Raw genomic sequence first — 21,767 nt, 5'->3', positions numbered from 1 at the left:
TGCTGCCACCGAAGTCTTTTGATACCGATCAGGATAATTTCCATAAACACTTATCATTTTGTACAAAACAGGTCGAATGATGTGCTTTCTAGTAGAGATTGAAACTTAACCAGAATCAACCTCTTCAGTATTTTTATAAGTACTTTATAAAGTAATAAATGATATTGCTGTTCATTAAAAAATTACTGTTCACAAAACCTTAAAAACTTTCATTTCTAAAAAAGCAAGAAAAGTTATTACTTCAAAAATTATTACTTAAAAATCAAGTAAGTTGCAACTATGTAAAAGCAAGTAAAAATCATTTAAGTATTCTACTTACAGTGTGCTCTGCAAGAAAGGCTTTAATCGAATTAGCTGAAACAAACGCCTCATTTGCAGCTTTCATTAGGTGGCAGTTGTTAACAGAAACACTACATTCTGAAAACGTAATACTGGAAAGTAAAGTACTTTGATTTGGCTGCAAAGAAGGCAACACTAATGGTGAATGTGATATTGGCTGTATTAAAAAAATAATAATTAATATGTAAAAGCAGTTTATAATGTTAAGACACTCAAGTAAATGCTGACTTCAAAATATTACATAGAACTTATGATAAAAAAAAGATTTAATAAACAATTTACACATTACTAATGTGTTTGTATAGTGAACAGTATTTGGTAAATTCGTTTATATTCCAACTAAAAACAGCTTCTCAGCAGCCGTTCTAAGTTGTAATTTAAATTAATTTACCAAATTAGCATTGGCCCACTGGTGACCATCTATGAGGAGAATGAGAATTGTGTGTGATTCTGCTAAATGCTTTGTTATTTCAAAATTAGTTTCATCATCCTCTGTCCCATCATTTTCGTAGACAAAGCCAAAGTTTTTATCTGATTTCAAACTAAACTTGCATTGCACTGGAAAAACAATAGAGTCATTTAGCATTTCATTTACACGACAAAAATGCAGACTAGTTAAAGTGAATATATATAAATACACAGTACTGATTTCATATACAATTAAACATTTATACATATTTAATAATTATTAAGATTTATATATCTTTCGCTTTGTAATGCATAAATGAAAAAAAAAATCAATATTTCTAATCTAAACTTTTATTCTAAAAATTTGTGTATCTCAGATTTACAAAATGTCCGTATGTGCCGTCTCCTCCGGCAATACATATGACATTGTATGGATGATTGTCCTTGAGCTGATTTGTATGTAAAACGAGCAGTTTATTTGAATTGCAAGATTTTTAACTTCAAAAGAATGAAAATATTTTGAAAACGTTCCTGAAAATGCAATGTTTCAAATGGATAACATACAAAGTATATTTGTTTTTTTAGAGAAACAATTCACTTTAGCTCTCCAAACTGAGGATGACTTTCAACAATGTCCTTGCACAAAACACAATCCGGTTTGTTTCAAAACAGCCATCTAACTGAATGAGCAAGATATATTTCATCACAATTGTCCACATATAAAACTGTGCGCAAACTATTCGATACTGCTAATTGTAAATTGCCTACAGTTACTGTATCATATATGCGGATTTGTTCATATTCTGTTAAAAAAGACCCACTAAAAAATGTATTTGCTAGTTTGAGTTGACTACGATGTATAATAATTTTGCAAATGCTTTTGAAATTAAGAACAACAGAAGCAAGTTCTTTAGCAAATCGATGTTTTGCCTAAAAATACATACACCATTATTTGCTTTAAGGCCCATATTTTACCATAAATTCGGGATAATGTAGCATAAAATGATGTTTTGGAATAAGTCTCTTTTCAGGATACAGTAGCTTCCAAAACTAATTGAGCATAGACCTTTTTGGTTATGTTTTTTCATCGAGTGAACGTTTTTAAATGAAATTTTGCATAAGCATGTCAAATTACAATAAAATTATGAAAAAGAAAACAAAAATCCTAATTTGGGAGTAATTATTTAAAATTTTAATAAAAGAATGGAAATGATTGGCTTAAAACCAAGCCAACATTGACAGAAGGGTAACGTACGGGGCGCATACGGGTCTGCAACTGCGTCCCGTATAGGTTCCAGTCAAATCCTGTACTTTAAAACCGTAAGGGGCCCATTTGGGTTTGCAACTGGTACCCATATGGGAAACCCATCGGGAACCCGCCGGATCATGGCCGCGGTTTTCCTCTGGGGCCCATATGGGTATGCCCGGTGGGTAACCCGTATAGTTCCCACAAAGTTTGCCAATTGCAAATCTTGCAAAACTACGCTTATAATTTACAGATAAAATAAAACTGTATATGATTTGACTGTTTGTTTCAATCAAAGTAACAATTAAAATTACTATGTCAAAATTGAGAGAATTTTTAACCATTCTTTAATCGCGTATCATCTGATTCACAGTTGTTTCGCGAATAGGAAGCTTTTCCATCGTTTTATTCTCGTTTCGAAGCTCTTTCTTGTTTCAATGTAAGCTGAAAAAAATAAAATTTAACTGTTAGTCTGAAATTTTTTAGGTAACACACCTGCTTTTATTCATTTAATATATTATAAAACTCTCTACTTAACACTCTTCAGATAAAATTGTTGTGATTATAACATTCCTTTAGTTACTGATAGATAAATTATAATTTTATATTGATATTCTATATATTTTTAAATAAATAAATAAACATGTATATACTTCTATATATATATATATATATATATATATATATATATATATATATATATATATATATATATATATATATATATATATATATATATATATATATTAGGGTAGGTCGATTTTAGCTTATTTTTGGGATTTTAAGTTGCGTAATGTTGCAGTTACTGTGTCTAGGTTAGAAATGAGGTTTTGCCAAATCTCAAGTATCCTGATTTAAAAATGGCTTGCGGATTTACATTTCAAGTCTTAATTTTGGACTAGTTTAGTTAAATTGTTAATTTCATATGTTGAAATATTATATTTTAAGTAAAATAATTTCGTTTTAAAATATCTCGTTTCGAATTTATAAAGTAACCAATTAACGTTTTCTTAAAAAGCACAATTGTTTTAAGAAGCCAATAATTTTTCGCTAAATCGTTTACACGCATTTAAATTTAAATTTTGCAAATCTTTTTTGTATTTAAAAGTTCTTGTTTGTATTTAAAAGTATTATAACTTGTTTGTATTTAAAAGTTGGTTTTAAAATTAAATAAAAAGTATTAAAAACTAGGTTCAAAAAAAAAATCGCAAATTAAAGAAATCTTTTAATACCAAAGGTAAATACTTATGATTATTATATTTAGAGTAATGTTTTTAGCTATTTATATTAAATAATTTTTGTTTTGCAACTTTTCGAAGGAACTAATGGATTTAATTTAGTCGGAGGAACTAATGGTTTTACTAAATTCCTGAATGAAAATGATTGGGGCTATGGCCCCCTCATTTTGAAAACGAGGGGGCCATGGGTCCCCAAATTTTTTCAAGAGGGTTTTATTTCTTTATTGTTAAGAAAAGCCGTATTTTAATAGTAAGTTTTGATATTTTAGGTTTTTTTGGTGCTTTCACCCCCACTAAAAAGTCACGCTGTTACCTATGACTCTAAGTGTTATACTTTAATACAGCTTACATTTATAATTAGTCCGCGAGAAATGCCAAAAGTAAAAGCTACAATTACACGGATGAAAAGTGAAAAAAAATATTGTGGTGGCCCATGTGAATTATCAATAGCAGATCCAAGCACTTTTAGACAGGTTATTCAGTACTATTACTACCTTTTTCATATAAATCCAAATGCAGATATCGTATTAGTGACTCAGCAAATAAGCAATAACATAAAATCAATTTGGGCTACAGTAAACCCAAGTTTACCTCTTATAACGGACAAATCTATTATTAGGAAAGTTAAAGATCTTCTCGTACTTGTTAAGGATATTAATCGCAAGCACGGAGAAGCAAGCGCTAAAAGAAATCTTGATGCAAACTTAGACAAACTTTTTGATATTTCTGCATGTTCCTGTTCATTAGATGTGTTTCCCTGTAGTGACAGTAAAAGTTTCATGTTATAAAGAAAATTGCATAGAGGAACATATTGTATGCCTTTGCTCTCAAAGTAATAAAGTACCTCTTGAAGACAGAGCTTATCTTCGTGATCAGAGGAAAAAAATTGGTCCAAAAGGTGCATATCAACTTTCTTCCGTTGATAGATTTTCTGTCAAAAGGATTCAAAGACTTGATAAAGAACGAAAAAAAATATCTTATAAGCTAGTTGATGAAGATGAATCCCTCATACGACACGTAAACTTAATTGAAGAAACAAGCGATTTAACCAATACGGAGGCAAATATTTTATAAATACATGAAAAATTTGTAGTAGATGAAACAAAAAGTATTTTATTATATTAACTTTTTTTAGGATGAAGGTGAATGGAAACCGATAAATGATCCTATTGGAAAATACGACTTGGTTAAACTTCCAAGATTTGCAATGGAACTAGTCAGAAACGAGTGTTCTTCAAACGTAGGTGCAGCCCTAGCAAATGCTTTACTATATGACATAAAATATCTCCTGAAAAATGATGTTGATAAAAAAGATATTTTGATTGATAAATGCAAATTAGATAGGGCCAAATCAAAAGTAAAAATTGTTAGTGAAGATGTGGACTCAGTACAAAAAAAATAGTTAATTTGTCTTGGGGTTGATAGCAAGCTCGATCAGATAACTAAAACAAGTAAAGTAATAAACTCACCTCAAGGAGAAGTACTAAAGAAATGCATTAAACCTCAACATCACCTCACATTCACTTATGAAGATGGAGAATCGAGTGGAAATTATTTGACTCATAGGACGATTCCTGTCACTGGTGCTACAGGCTTAGTTCTTGCTACCGAAACATTCAGTGTTTTTCAAGAACATAACAGTTTGGAAAGTATACAAGCTGTTCTTCTTGATAATACTGCTACCAATACTGGACCAATAAGTGGCTTAGTTGTAAAACTAGAAGAGTTTTTAAAAAGAAAACTACATCTAATTGGATGCGCCTTACATCAAAATAAACTTCCGTTACGAGTTCTTTTTGCGAAAATTGATGGTGACACTACCCGGCCAAGAAGCTTCAGTGGTCTACTTGGTAAAAGATGTGCTGAAAATATTCAGGATAGAAATCAAGTTTTGTTTGAATGTATTGAAAACCCAGTTGTAGATAAATATATTCCAGAAGAAATACTAACAGTCCTTAGTTGCGATCAAAAACTTTTACTTGAATATTGCAAAGGAATAGGTATTGGTAAAGTTTCTGATAAATAGGCTGCCTATAAAATTGGACCGCTTAACCATGCAAGGTGGTTAACACTAGCTATTCGCCTTCTTTATTTGTATACTAGAAACTATCAACCAACCGTTTCTTTAAAAAAACTTGTATATTTTATTGTTCAGGTTTACGCTCCAGCGTGGTTCGAAATAAAAAAATCTTCAAAGTTTCACGAATCCCCACGCCTTATTTTTTCTACTATTACTAGAATAAATAACCTCCCCTTTGATGATGTTAAACATATTGTTAAAAAAAACATTAAAAACAACGCATTGTGTCTAAAACCTGAAAATATTCTTTATGCCATGCTAAAAGATAATGACAGCAATATACGAAACTTTGGTTTTCAAATCTTACTGGCTCTAAGGCAAAGGTATTTTTTTTATAATTGACTAAAATAAATTAAAAAAAAAAGAGACATAAAATGTGGTAATTGCCTTTGATTTATATTTATAGAGTAAACAACACAAGTTTGGAAGTAAATTTGAAGAAAATTCCGGAAATTAATTTTAATGCTAATCATTGGTATGAGTTGGTTGACATCATCAATACTAAATTTACGGAGCAAATCCAATATATGATTGACAATAATGTTAAACCTGAAATCCCAGACTTTCCTTCTCACTCCCAGAGTGTTGAGCGAGCGGTAAAACTTGTGTCGGAAGCATCCTAATATGTCTATGGATTCGAGAATCGACACAGCTGCATTTTAACTAAACTACTTAGCAGGAAGATGCGTAAACCATATGTTTCAAAAGGGCATTTCCATTCTTATGATGATATTTTTAAATTGAAAATTAAAAAATATCATCATGAAAATTTCGCATAATCCTACAAATCTTAGAATTTAAATCCGCAAGCGATTATTCATCCAAAATCTCTCAAATTTTGAGAGTAATCATATTTTAACTGTCTCCAACTACTACAATATTACGCAATATGCGGAATAAAAATCGACCTACCCTAATATATATATATATATATATATATTAGGGTGGTGCTCAAAAAACTTTTTCAAAGTAAATTGATGGGACAACCTCTATTTTTGTTCCTTTTAGCATAACAAACTTATGTGCAAAATTTGAGAAGGATATTTCATCATTAAGGGGTGCCACACGGGGTTGAAAGTTTCATTAAGGTTGACGCTAATGGCTGTAAGCAATTTTTTCTACATAAACTATTTTAATTCAAAAGTTTTTAAATAACAAAGTATTGAACATTGAAAACCATGAAAAAATAACTATAATTTCAATATCATTTTAGTTTTTCATTTTGCTTTGAATGGAAAAATGACTATTTAGTCCTATTTAACAACAGTGGATTTCTTGGCATCTGGAAACTGTTTTCGATGCTCAGACACAACATGGAGAAATGCTTGCTTTTGTCCTTCATCTTTTGTTAGAATTTGGTTAAAGTCTTGGATAAGAGCAACTCCTCTCTCTGCTCTGTCATTCACAACGCTCAAACCGGCTACAAAATGCTTAGCTGCAATAAAAACTTGGTCCTCGTTCCACAAAGATGAATCCAATTCGAGCCAAGAAGTTGAGATGCCCAGTATAACAAAAAACCTCATGGTGTTCGAGTTAATGAAATCAGCAAGCTCTGATAATGAAATGTTGTTTTCACGTAGTTGAACACGTTTTGCAGGAATTCCATTTCCAGTTTTTGTTTTCATTGCATTTACCATCTCGTATTTTGTAGCTGCATCAACACGATCATCAAAAAAACTAAAGGCAATCAGTTCCTCACTGAGGTACCACATATGACGAGACAATGCCTTTATCGCTACATTTGCAACATTTAAATTTATTGTCCTGAATTGTGTGAGTCGTTTAAGGCACATGAGATCATTCAGTGGAGCTTGAATGGACAGCGAAGCAGTAAACCATGAGTTGAGATAGACAAAGCAGACAAAAATATTCAAGAAACGTGATAAATTTATTTCACGCTTTGTCATGCGAAACTGGGATCTGAAGAGAAAAATTTTGATTGAATAAATAGCCATGGCCATCCATCTGGCCCAATGCATAGCCCCAGGAGCCTTAAAATGAACCCCGCGAGGAGGAATATGACCCAGGTAGATCAAAGACAGTTCTAAAAGTTCCCTATAATCATCACGAGGCTGGTTCTCTGTCAGCAAGCAGTTTTGAATGAAATCAATAGCTTCTTTCATCATTTCTCTGTTGCTGTTAAAAACTAAAGCTGTTTCAGGATCTGATATACCGTCTTCATATCTGTCACGACTGACTTTTCACAATTGAGATATTCCACTGCAAAAATGTTAAAAATGAAAAATTTTAGTTAAAATAATTAATTTGGTAGTCTGATAGTGATAAACATACAAAATGGCGATTGGGTGGCAAATTACAAGGAATTCTGGGATAGAAAAAATAAGTAAGTGGGCTGCAGCTAAGTAATTAATATTTAAGCACTATAAAAATTTAACTCTTTGAATGTAACAAATTTCTAAAAATGCTATGAAGTAAAATTTCTGTTTTTTTTATCTGTATTTGAAAATTTATAAATATTTTTCATATACAGAACATTAATTAGTTGATAAATTTAACAACTGGTCAGATTCTCAAAAAAAAACATAAAGAGTACACCTCATTGAAAAGACATCTGGTTGTGTTCAAAATGGATTTACAGATAAAAAAATTTATTTAAAGATTTCAATAATATTCAACAACACATTAATTTACACGGCTATCTTTTCTATCGCGTACATGTGGTTTTATCAGTTGGCATGTGGCACCCTTTAATGAAAGAATATTTTTATAAAATTTTGCACATGAGTTCATGAGATCAATAGGAACAGGACTAGAGGTTGTCCCAGACAAAATCTGAACATTTAATTTTTGACTACTACCCTAATATATATATATATATATATATATATATATATATATATATATATATATATATATATATATATATATATATATATATATATATATATATATATATATATATATATATATTTATGTATATATATACATACATATGTACGTGTGCGAGTATAAAATTACCTGGTAAAGATGACTTATACGAAGGTCAACATCCTCTGATGTAAAGCAAGATTTGGAACTATTTAAAAACAATAAGAATAAAATATTACTGACTTATTTTTTAACAAGTTTTTATCTTAAATTATTTTCCATTATTTGATGCTGGCAACAAGATAACAAAAACTGAAATATATACTTAAGGGAGATGGGGCAATTGGCTTGGTAATTGTATGATTCAAAGATTTGTGACGGTCCTCAAACTTTTTGAGTATTTCTAAAAAATTAAAACTTATTGACTATAATAATGACTATAATTGAGGATGTTAATAAATCAGATAACAAATTTTTTTGTGTTGAGATATAGTGCAAAAAATGATTTTTTTGTGAAATTTTTATTAAATAACGAAACTTTACCATGACTTTATAAAGCTTTTTTTTTTAAACATAGCTAATATATGTGAAGACATTTATTGCAATATATATTTCAATATGGATATTCAACTCAGTAGCTAAGTAATTTTTTACAAAAATCTCAATTATCTTATTTTAAAATTCCATTCCACGATTATAGTTCTAAACTTTTAATTAAATTAATATCATTTATTGTTATGATTTTAAGTGTTTTAATTCTTTTGTGGTTTTATTTATTTATTTTTTTTTCTTGATTTGTTCATCGAATTCTTCTGTAGAAAATCTTTATACATGTTTTGGTCCATCTTCATTTTCTAAAATTTAATATTATTTCACTTCAAAATAGTGTTGCGAAGGTAAAATTTACTGGTAAATATACCGGAAAGTTTACCGGTAAATTTACCGGAAAATTTTGAAAATTTACCCCCTAATAAATTTAAAAAATTTTCTAGTAAACTCTGCGCATAAGATGGCAGTGTCAGTTAAATGAGTTCTGATCATAACAACATACAATTATACTACAGCTCTTTATATATTTATTTTATATATTTATTTGAAATTAAAAAAATGGTGAATAATAAAACACTTGTGTGGAATTATTTCAAATGTAAAATCACAGATAAAAAAATGCTGGGTGAGTGTATCTTCTGTGGGAAGCAGTTTGTAAATAATGCAACTCGGATGAAGCGGCACCTAGTTAAGTACTGTAAAAATGTAACAAATGATGTCAAACAGAAATTTAATAAAAAAGGAAGTTTATTGTCAACTGAACTAGTTGCAGAAATTGCTGTTAGTTCAACTGAAGATGAAGACGACGAAGATCTTGATAACAAGAATAAAAATATAGTAAGCAATAATAGTTATACAGTTTTTCGTGATCGAGTAGATTTTTCTCTAGTAATGCCTTCTGCTAGTAGTCAACCTGTTTTGAATTCTTTATCGGTAGATGCAACTGCTACAGAACTTTTTCCAAGATCTTCTTCATTATCAGGTCATAATTTACCTGGTATAAAACTCTGGATGGATACTTGTGACCGGAAACACCTAGAGGATTTAAAATTAACTTTTGCAAAAGCAATCTATGGAACTGCAACTGCATTTTCGATGACTGATAATCCATTATGGATAGAGTTTTTTAAAAAACTAAGACCTGCTTGGAATCCGCCACTTCGATATAAACTTGCAGGGCCTTTGCTAAAATTTTGGCATTTACGGATTGAAAGTGAAAATGCAATTCTGATAAAAAAGTCTCTTGGGTGTGTTTTGATGTCTGATGGATGGTCAGATGTTTGTAATGATAATCATATACAATTTCTTCTTTCTACTCCAAAACCAATATTTCTCAAGTCATTTCATCCCAAATGCAACCGTCATTCAGCAGAATATATATACAATATTTCCAACTCTGTAATTAAGGAAGTTCATGTTAAACCTATTGCCTTTATATCTGACCATGCATCAAATATGACAAAGGCATGGAAGCTGTTACAACATGATCACCCAGAAATTTATTGTTATGGCTGTGGGGCACATGCACTCGAACTCCTGGCTACAGATATACTTAAGATTCCCTCTATTCAGTTTAACCACCTTCAACACAAGAAAGTGTCTGGTTTCTTTCGAAAGATGCAAGTTTTAAAGCATCTGATGTTAGAACATCAAATGACATTGAAAAAGTCTAAACTTGTTTGCCTACAAAGTATGCCGACAAGATGGTCAACTGCATTTACTATGATCAAAAGAAATAATGATCATCAAGATGTTTTGCGTATTTCAATTTCAGATGCTCGAGTTTATGCTACAAGTGCACCTGATAAAGCAAAACTAAATTCTGTGAAGAATATTTTACATGATACTGTTTCATTTTGGTCAATGAGTGTTTTTTGTGAGCAATTACTGGCATCACTTCGAAATGCAGTTAAATCTGCAGAAGGAGATCTTGTTCGTGCATCTGTAATGCCTCGTTTATGGAACTACGTTGCCAACAACATTAAAGAAGTGTTATTAAATTGTGACTGTGAAATTCCTCGAGATGAAATAAAGTTAATAACTGAAGCTGTTGAAAGACGTAGAAAATTCAGTGTGCGTGATATTCAAAAAGTAGCAAATCTTTTGGATCCTAGACTCATGGGAAATGATTTGATAGAATCAGAAAAAAGCCAGGGTCTCTCAACCAATGTCAAAATAGGATTAGAATTTCAATTATTAAGTGGGGAGATAATGAAAGATTTTATGTCTTTTAAATCCCAATCTGGAGAGGTTTATGGCAACAAATTGATTTGGGAAGCTGTTGATATTACCATTGACCCATTGCATTGGTGGTCTGCATTCTGTAGAGGGCAAACTTTACAGAATATTGCATTTAAGCTACTATCATTACCTGCCTCATCAGCTGCAGTTGAGCGAAGCAATAAAGAGTACGCACTGCAAAAAACAAAGAAGCGTAACAGACTTTCAAATGATCTAAGCGCAACAGTAACAAAAGTTGCATATAACATCAAAGTACAACAACCTGTGAGAAGGAAAAAGAAGCAGACTCATACAGCGCTCCAGTTCATCGATGGTCCTATAGATATGAACTTTTCTTCCATAATAACATTAAAAGGTAACTGTGAAAGTACATAATCATCATACATATGCAAAGTCTTTGTTTTAAATAATTGTTTTTCTATATTTTGGTTCTGATGTAAAAGAGTATTATTCATTATGTAACCATTTCAATATACAATGTAAAATGTTCTTCCTTCACCTTTAATGAAAATATTATAACTTATTAAAATTAAATTATACATAAGTACAAGTTTCTTTAGATTTACAACCACCTCCTAAGATCCAGCGAATTGAACCAGTCTCAGTGGTATCTTCATTGGATAGCTCTGATTCTCAATCAGATGGTGAATTAGTCACAGAGGGTTTCGAAGAAAGTAATTCTGACGAAGGCAATAATGATCAAGCTGAAGTTGATTTTTGAATTGGCAGTTTAATAATATCTTTATTTTATCATATGTATTATATTTTATCATACAGATGTAAATATATACTTTGTGAAATGTAAGTTTATTTAATCTGCTGCCTATTTGTTTATACAATTCCAGATGAAGTCTTTTTTATACACATATAATCGAAAAAGTTGTAGTAACTCATGATTGTAGTATATAATCCAGTGGCCGATCTAGAACAACACGGACTAAAGGCACAACACAATTTGGGGGCCCCCTTGTGTCCCCATATATCGAACCCTGAGGGAGGAAAGTTTGAGTTGACATATGACCAGCTACCCAAGAATCATCGCGGCCATCAAAAGATTTAACTATTTAAAAATTGAAATAAATATTTTTAAATTCTACTGTTTCGTCACAAAATTCTGATGGGCTAAAAAATTATTAAAAGCTGAAAATTAGGGGGACCTAGGCCCGGGCCTTACGTGCCTTTTGGAAGATCAGGCCCTGGTATAGCCGGCAGAATAAACATTTAAAACCAGCAACATGAAATAAAGGCATTTGGCATAGTGTCTATTGTGAAGTATGTTTTAACAAGGCAGGGCTCTAGCTAGGTTGATGCGGTGCAACGGCATCTTTAAGGTTTTGGTCAGGTCTAAGTTGACCTAAAATACACTTTAGGTCAAAATTAAAAATTTTTTTTTTTTTGTAGAAGGTCAAATTCTGTCATAGGGCTTTGTTTTCTTATCTTGCATAGAAACCTCATTAAAATTTTACTTATTGTACAATGTGGAAAATACAAGAAGAACTTAAATGAACTGCACATCAAAAACGTTGTGTTTCACTTATATATTTTTTGAAAAAAAATTATTTTTGGTAAAAAAGAATTCTGTTGGAATAGCGAGTAGAGTTGTGTCTTAATATGATGATTAATGTAAAGGCATTATCAAATACAGTCAAGGAGAATACTAATTTTTGTTTATTAATTTTTGATATAGTCTTATATTAAAAATACAACCCTAATAAAGTTTTCATACAACCCTCTCTTAACTTTTCAACTCCTTAACATAAGCCTTAAAGAATAGAGCTGTTATGCGGAGAAACAAGTTAAGGGCAGTTGTGGCGGTCATTGTACTCAGAACTAATCCCTTACGAAGGGAGCGGTCTACCACTACACCGCTATTGGTTTTTACAAATAACAAATGTTACTTAAAAAAAAAAAATTTAAAGGAAAATTTACCCATTCTATTTAAAATTTACCGGTAAACTTTGAATCAAAGTTTACCGGAAAATTTACAACGCTACTTCAAAATAATAATTATAAAATACAAATTTGCGAAAAATCGACACTTAAGGGGACAAAAACAAATATAGAAATTTACGAAGACATTTTGTGTACCCGTAAATCTTTTTTCCCCCTAAATGCTAGATTTTTTTAATAAAAAAATTTCCCCAATGGTAACCTTTATACAATGGGAAAAGCATACGTATTGACTGAAAGGGAGAGCCCGCACAGGAGTAGTTTATGCAGGGTTAGGGTTGGGGTTAGGGCACAGGTTAACGTTTTATTTAAATATTGTTATATTCATATAAATTTTTGTTGTATAAAATAAATAAATAAAAATATGAAGTATTATATATATTAAATAAAAATAAATTTAAAAAAATAATTTTATAGTAAAATAATAATTTTAATTTATAAATAAAAATCGGCATAAAATAAAAATATATAAAAAAAACTAATAAGAAAAATAAAAGATGTTAAAAATATTAAAATGTTGCAATCAAGAGCAAAATTTTATATATATATGTATATATATATATATATATATATATATATATATATATATATATATATATATATATATATATATATATATATATATATATATATATATATATATATAAAATTAGTAAAAACACATCTACAAACAACATCATTCGACTGAAACTCTTTTACTTAAACTAACCAATGTTATATTTGAATTTTTTTAGTTAACTGTACCCAAAAATTTAAAATTGGCAATTCATGTTCATCTAAATTGTAAAATATGGAGCACCCCAAGGTACAGTCCTGGGTCCAAATCTCTTTAATATCTAGTTGTTGATATACCAAAAGTCTTGAATACATTTCTAAATGGATGTGTGAATCATTCATAAACCAATCAAAAACAAAAATATTATTTATGGCACCACCTAACATTCAAAAAGATATTATTATTAAGAGTACTTTTGTCAAAAAGAAATGCATTTGATTTGTTGATTCCGCAAAAAGTCTAGATGTGATACTCGACAATCAATAATCTTTAAAAACACAAATAAATAAGATTGTTAAAAACTGTTACAATATAATGAGAAAAATACCCATAATAAAACAATTCTTATCCCATAAAGATCTGTGCACCATAGTATGTTCATTATTATTTTCACAACTATATTATTGTAACTCTCTCTACTTTAGAACTGATAAGACACAATTAAAAAAACTGCAGTCTGTTCAGAATTGTGCAGCAAAACTGGCATTTAAAACCAGAATAGAAACTCAAGTAAATAACAAAGAATATAGCAACTTGCATTGGCTTTAAATTAGAGAAATAATATATTTCAAGGTCGTTTTAATAATACAGAAATCTATAAAACAGGAAGCACTAACGTCATTATGCAATTTAATTCAATTCTCTATGTCAGAAAGATCAATAAAACTAAAAGAAACAAAATACAATAATCATTTCAGTAATCGAGCATTATACCAGTATGGTCTTAAACTTTGGAATATACTTCTAAATGCCATCAGTGACAAAAAAAAACAACTATTTTTAATAAAAAACTAAAATCATATTTAATGGTGAACGGAGAACTATTCCTCCAGAAAACTCTTGATTATTAAAATTTCTCGCTTTGTTTAATTTGTTGCACAGCTGAGCAAGTGTTTTGCCAACTTCTGGCAGAACACAGTAGCTGTGGTAAACATGTATTTATTATTTATTTTTTTATATATATAAAAGCCTGTCTAAGTTATCTCAATCTACAAACTCTAGAACAAAGAAGGCAGTTAGGGGATATGATACAATAATTTAAAGCATTCCAAGGGGTTAATGAAGTAAATTGGTTTCATATCAATGCACACCACATTCCCTTTTAGCACAAGGACCTGCAAGTAATGTTAAAGGCTCAAAATTATATACATATATGCATATATATATATATATATATATATATATATATATATATATATATATATATATATATATATATATATATATATATATATATATATATATATATATATATATATATATATATATATATATATATATATATATATATATATATATATATTATATTTACACACACATATATATATATATATATGTAAATATATAATATATATATAATATATATATGTTTATATATGCAATATATATATATATAGTATATAATATATATGTAATATATAATATATATATAATGAATATATGTATATTATAATATATATATATACATATATATATATATATATATATATATATATATATATATATATATATATATATATATATATATATATATATATATATATATTATATATATATATACCCTATTAAGTTGAACCCTGGATAAGTCAGACTTTTACTAAGTCGGACAGATTTTCGATTCCCCTTGAACACTTTATACATACGTAGAGCTCGCTTAATTCTGATATTTTCTAAGTCTACATATCTATCTATTCCCTTTGATATTTCATATATATATATATATATATATATACTATAAAATATTATAACAAATTAAAATTTTCTCCTACTGAAAAACCTTGACATTGGAAGCTATGATATAGCTTCCAATGTCAAGGTGTCTTTGCCAACAGTTTGAGAGTAGGCAACAGTTTCTCAAAGATTTTAAACTCCAATTCAGAGGGCACAACAGATGCAAATCTGCTGGGTCAATGCCTGGTCTTACTTTTATTGCCAAAAGAGGTTCTTTCATGTCAAAGACACTCTGCACACACATGTATGTAGAGTTCCAGCGAGTGTTGTTGGCAGTGATAACCTTTTTGTAGACCAACTCTGTAACATTTTCCTTTGAATCGGTTTCCATGGCAAGACGAATGTCCCTGTTCATAGCTGCAATTTCGGCCTTGATTCTTTCATTCGCCAAATGACTCTTGTGCGTCTTTTCTGCTAGCCTTTGAGCACAAGTGATTGCATGATCTACTGTTGTGGTGGCATCGACAGTGTCCTTGATGGCGAAATTCAAGGTATGGTCCACACAAAGCAAAGACTCATCAATAAAGGTGCACTTTGGAATTGCAGCTTTGAAATTGGCAGCATTGTCATGAGTTACGACAACTGAAACAGTTCCTGATGCAGGTAGATCGGCAACAACCCTAAAAAAGTAACAAAAAATTACAGCAAACTGAAATGTCTAGTATTGTCACAGTATGGTAATTTATGTCTAATACAAACACTAAAATAACTAACTTTTCTTTGCACTGATTATAAACGTGCATAATGGCGAGATCAGGCATATCACTTTAACTGTTGAACACAACAGTTAAAGTGATATGCCTGATTAAAGTGATATACTTAACTCATGTAAAAAAGTACATTTTAAAATTTAACTTACTTGTCGATCTTTTTGGCAATGTTGTCTGCTGTGTGCCTCTCCCTGAACGAACTAACAGAAACGACAAACTTGTTCAGGGTCCACTCCTTGTCAATGTAACGAACAGACAATGATTGGTATGGCTCCTTGTTGTCCAAATGTCCGTGCTAAGAGCCATTCCCTGACTTTCCAGTAGATCAGTTTCCAAAACTTTATCCACAGCCGTCTTGACATTCTCATACAACAAAGGCAGCTTTTACCTAGAATAAGTTGTGGCAGCCTTGATTTTCAGCTTTGGATCTAAGTAGTGCATAAACTCCTTGAAAGGTCTTGCCTCAACAAAGCTGAATGGAAGATTCATCCTTGCCAGAAGTTTCATAATTTCCAAGTCACCTCGAAATTGCTTTGGATCTCTGGATTTGTACTTCAAACACTGACTCAGTCTTGCCTGGCTTGACTTGCGCTTTATAAGACAATCTGGTATGGAAAGTCGTCTTTTCTTAATGGAGCGGTTGAGAACTTGAGGAGATTTTTCGCCTGGAAAAAATTTTAAAATAGTTAAGTATTGCTAAGTCTCGTTACGCTTTTCCCGGTTTATTTCGAGAAAACAATTCCGAGACGCAGACCCTTAATATCTAGTTAATATAATTGCTCTGTCTCGTAACGTTTCGTAATTATCCGGGACACAGTTTTTAAATTCCGAGAAAAAATTTATGTCCCGATTTATAACTTTATTCCGGGATAATCGTTTTCTTTGTCTCGTTATTTTTTTCCGGGAAATTTCTCGTCTCGTTACGCTTTTCCCGGTTCATTTCGAGAAAACGATTCCGAGACGCAGACCCTTAATTTTCACTACTAGCATTCACTAACTAAATTAGTGGTACGTAATCTGTATTGTTTTCTTCATCGAATGCAACAATTGCATACAACATCATACTCAGTAATACAGTACAGAAATTACACAATAAGTTACTCTGCTACAAAATGTAAACGAAATAGAAAAAATCCATATCTCCTTTATATAGGAATAAAATATTACTAAATTGCACTTTTGGTTTTACAGAAAAACGTTCAATGGTCTTTAAAAACCATTCACGATTCTAAGAATATATGCCACGAGGAAGTAAGACAATAATGAAAACCCTCACGTCAATTTTATAATATTATATGCATTTCCTTGTGGCGTTACTTTTCCTAAACAAAATATTTATGAGTTCTTTAAAGTATTTATTGTTCAAACTGCATATAAAACTTTGTAAAATTTTCAACTTTTTAGTAAAGAAAGAATTTTATAAAAAATAAGATTTATACATAAAAAATAAAAATAGTTATAACAACTTTTTATATACATTTTCATAAAAAACATAAAACGAGAAAACGATTATAACTTTAATTTATACGTTATATTGTAAAAACTTTTTTTGCACAAGGTAAGTTGCAAATGGTGATAATGGTCTGATTGCATAGATTTTTCTGCATATTACTTTCACCAGATGGGTCCCTAATGGGAAACCCGTAAAAATCCCAGTTTTCTTAGCCCTGATAATCAGCACATGCGGCCCATATTACTATTTTTGCTTAATTTTTAACCGTATTACATGCGGCCCATATTACTATTTTTACTTAATTTTTAAAATGTACGGTTGAAAAATTAAGCAAAAATAGTGCATAGTCCTAGTACTTCGTTGGAAAACCTTTTGCCGCAACGACACCATTACATCTACATGGCTTTGAATCAACCAAATTAATTAAAACAATAATTGGTATTTCCTCCCAAGTGCCCTTAATCAACTAAAACAAATCATTGCTGGTTTCCGAACACTCATTTTTCTCTCAATATGTTGCCAAAGATGTTCGATTGGGTTCAGGTCTGGAGATTGTGACGGCCATTCCAAGATACAAACTTTCTTTTGAGCTAAAAATTCCGTGACTAGCTTGGAGATGTGTTTTGGATCGTTGTCTTGTTGGAAAGTCCAACCACGCAACATTTTGTCTTTTGCATGTGGCAGCATTATATCTTTGATTATTCCTTTATACATGTTTTGGTCAATAATGTCTTGAACTCGATAGATAGGACTAACTCTATTACTGCTAAAACACTATCAAACCATTACTGAACCAGCACCATGCTTTACTGTAGGAACTTGGTACTTAACATCATTTCGAAGACCTATTGGACGTCGACCATATTTTATACCATCAGAACCAAACATTTTACACTTTGACTCATCACCCCATTGTATTTTCGACCATTAGTTTGCTGTCCAATTTAGAGCGAATTTTAACTTTGCTCTACAATTTTTTGCAGAAACAAAAGCTTTTTTAACAGGACGACGACCAAAAAGGTTGTTTTGTCTTAAGCGACGTTTTACTGTTGCATAAGAGCAAGAAATTTGATGTGACTGTGTAAATTCTCTATGAATTTCTTTAGCACTCTTGCGCGGATCTGCCTTTGACGATCTTACAACAAAATTATCTTGGCGAAAAGTTGTTGATTCTAGGCGTCCTGATTTTGTTTAAACTTGGAAGTGACTCCGTGTTGAAAAACTTTTAATGTATAAACAACTGTTGATCGCGGAATTTTCATATCTATTAAAATTTGTCGCACAGTCTTACCGTTATTAAATGCTTGTACAATCAACTTTTTTACTGCCTTGCTTAAATATCTATTATGTCCCATTGCAAATTATTGATCATTGAATGTTTTTATAAAAATCTACCTTTAGAAAAAGAAGTGAAAATAGTATATAAGAAGTGAATAAGTTATATCAGCATTGTTAGAATTTAGTTTGTCCAATTACTTTTTAGCCAATCATTTCCATTCTTTTAGCAAAATTTTGAGTAATTACTACCAAACAGGAACTTTTGTTCTGTTTTTCATAATTGTTGTATAATTTGACACGCTTACGCGAAGTTTCATTTAAATATGTTAACATAATGAGAAAATATAACAAAAAAGGTGTTTGTCCAATTACTTTTAAACGCTACTGTATATGGTTTTAAATTGGGCATTATGTTCCTCCAAAGTAAAATCGAGCTGACAAATAAGGCCAACAGTTATAGTTGGAGCAAATATTGCATCGATGCAATCAAGTAACATCAGTAAAAGTCATTTAAGGCAGATTTCTTATTAAAAATCATGGTTCAGCAGATTAAATGCGAATACTTTTAAAGCTAATTTCTGGAGGTTTGCTGTTTTTTGTCACCGAATGAATATTTATAATTATTGATTGCATTGTTGACATCTGCAAAGAAAATATTTTTTTGTCTATCAGCGATTGCAAAACAAGGCATATTTATAAAGGTAAAACACCTTCTAATACATCAAGCATGCAATCAACTGCACTCTGGTCTACGCAGTGAAACTGTGACAAACAATTGAAATACTTAATGCCAGATTCTGAAGCATTGCAGTTATTGCTTCTGCTTTCTGATACCCACATATCGTATTCTACTCGAGTCCTCCTTTCAATGGTTTCTGCCTTCAATGCAGTTTGAATTTCACAATGTGGACTCTTGGAAAATCAGTAAAAGTGTTTTGCATTAAAGCTTTCCGTGAAGCCAAACAAAGTGTGTGCTTCTAAACTGTCAGCAGAAAATAAAATCAAAATGGCATGAATAGTTTCTTCCGCTCCATTATCTTTGACAACAACACCTTGTTCACTTTCCAATTGTTGCAATAAAGATACATAACTATGAAGGATTGGATTGTATGAGTATTTATCTAGTGCATCTAGTGCCATAAACCAACTAAAAAAATGCTATCAGTTTTAGACTGATACTCAGGAGCAATATTGCGTATCATCATGTATAAAGCTTCAAGTTTATGTACGCGTGTATGGCTCCCAAGCACATTTGTTACTTCAAACGCATCAATAAAAAAGTGTAGCAAAAATGTTTTTTGGTGCCAGAGTTTGGTGAAGGAATGAATGATAATGAAAATTATGTGTATCAACAAAATCTTGTACTTTATTTGGGAGTGAACTTGGTGTGCACTGTGGAAAAGTAATTCTTGATGAAGCTTGTTCCAATATCTTGGCAAGTAGGATATCAATAGGCACAACAAAGCATATGTCCTCTACTAAAACAGAATGCATTGATTGCCAAGCCATAGAGTATTGTTGCTCTTCACGTATACCTAGTGATATTTCTGTTGCCTCAATATAGTACCCACGTTCTTTTAGCCATTTGTTTCTTTTATATATAGTGTCAGTTTTATTGAAAATACTAAACATACTATTGACATCAATTATCGCATCAAAAAAATCTTTAAAGCATAAACAGCAACCTTATTTAGTAGGCCAGACATATTTTCCATAATAAGCTGCAAACTAGCTAAAGTGATGTTTGGTTTTGAAGTTATTTCTGATACAAACTTCATAACAGATACTTCAATACTTTCTCCTGTTATAGAACTAGAGTTAACAATTGTGATATTATTACAATCTTCGTGTGGGACACTTGGAAAATTTGTGTTAAACACATCTTCAGTGCAGTAAAGATGGACTGCTGTTTGTAAAATAGCAAGAAACAAAAGAAATCCTAATTTTGAGTAATATTCATAAAGCTGTTACAGAAGTGAAAAAAACTCTGAAAGACGGCTGAAAATGTAATGTTTCTTGCCCATAGATGATTGCGCTTCATCGCGAAATTCTGGGAGGGGTGGATTTAGCGTACCAAATGATAGGGCTATATGAACTCGATCTTAAATCGAATAAATGGTGGAAGAAAGTGTTTTATCGCTTACTTATGATGTCCCTTGTAAATGTTTGGATAAAACATTAGGAGGCCACAATGCATAAAATTCCTTGAATACAACTTTTGGTTCCTCTGGCAGAGGAAGTGATAAGTAAGGGAAGAAAAACTGCAGATTTACAACATTCGTTGTCGAGAGGGAGACCATCTATGAAAAAAATACGACTGAAAAAAAATCTCCACATCTTCCTGTGGAAGGAACAACAAGACGGTACGTAGATGTGCGGAAAACCAACACAAAAACAGGCAAAAACAATTTGTCTGGAATATGATTTTCCATTATGTTCAAAATGCTCTGCAGCCTATCTTACATAAATATTTTGTAATATGTATATGCGCTCATTTTTGTTATGTCAACAAGCTATGTTATGCTCAAAATATACAGTTTCTCAAAAAATTATCCGACCAAACATTTTTTTAAATATTTTTCCTAAAAAAAGTGCTGTATTTTCGTAAATTTAGACTTTTTTGGTTAACTTAAATTGATAAAAATAAAAGGATGTGTTTTTAAATAGATTTTGTATTTTTTTAATGTAAAATATAAATCACAACGTTTTCAGTCTTAAAGTAAATTAAAATAGGTCGTTTTTTTATTGTCAAAAAATTATTCGACCAAACACATTATTTGTTTTATAATAAATTATTATATAACAAACAATTATTTTAATACTTTGTTGGGCCTCCCTTTGCTTGAATTACAGCTTCTAGACGTCTAGGTATTGATTCGACTAAAGATTCTTTCTTCTTCGATTGCCATTTTGAGGTTATCTTTTTTGGAGAATGAACGA

The 21,767-nt window shown here is 30.8% G+C and overlaps 1 protein-coding gene and 2 pseudogenes across 1 annotated transcript; all 3 read left to right on the top strand.

Moving 5' to 3' along the window:
* The first annotated feature begins 3,602 nt into the window (after nucleotides 1–3,602).
* Nucleotides 3,603–4,313, top strand: LOC149888047 (uncharacterized; annotated as a pseudogene).
* A 110-nt stretch (nucleotides 4,314–4,423) lies between these two features.
* On the top strand, nucleotides 4,424–6,090 carry LOC149888046 (uncharacterized; annotated as a pseudogene).
* Nucleotides 6,091–9,307: 3,217 nt separating this feature from the next.
* On the top strand, nucleotides 9,308–11,651 carry LOC149888045 (uncharacterized). The gene is made up of 2 exons (XM_090086944.1): nucleotides 9,308–11,285; nucleotides 11,491–11,651. Exons 1-2 carry the CDS (start codon nucleotides 9,308–9,310, stop codon nucleotides 11,649–11,651), a joined length of 2,139 nt encoding a protein of 712 aa, XP_089943070.1.
* The last annotated feature ends 10,116 nt before the right edge of the window (nucleotides 11,652–21,767 follow it).

This window comes from Hydra viridissima, unplaced genomic scaffold (assembly GCF_058129835.1).
Source record: "Hydra viridissima isolate aposymbiotic clone 2 unplaced genomic scaffold, HvirCarnegie_v1 scaffold_5, whole genome shotgun sequence".
Classification (NCBI taxonomy): domain Eukaryota; kingdom Metazoa; phylum Cnidaria; class Hydrozoa; order Anthoathecata; family Hydridae; genus Hydra; species Hydra viridissima.
Note: the sequence above shows the minus strand (reverse complement) of the source record. Positions and strands in the feature narration are given on the sequence as shown.

What these genes read in the sequence shown, in the direction of transcription:
- LOC149888045 (XM_090086944.1), top strand. Translation starts at nt 9,308, where the DNA reads ATGCTGGGTGAGTGTATCTTCTGTGGGAAGCAGTTTGTAAATAATGCA. An exon ending in TTCCATAATAACATTAAAAG is followed by an intron (nt 11,286 to 11,490) that starts GTAACTGTGAAA and finishes AAGTTTCTTTAG; the next exon opens with ATTTACAACCACCTCCTAAG.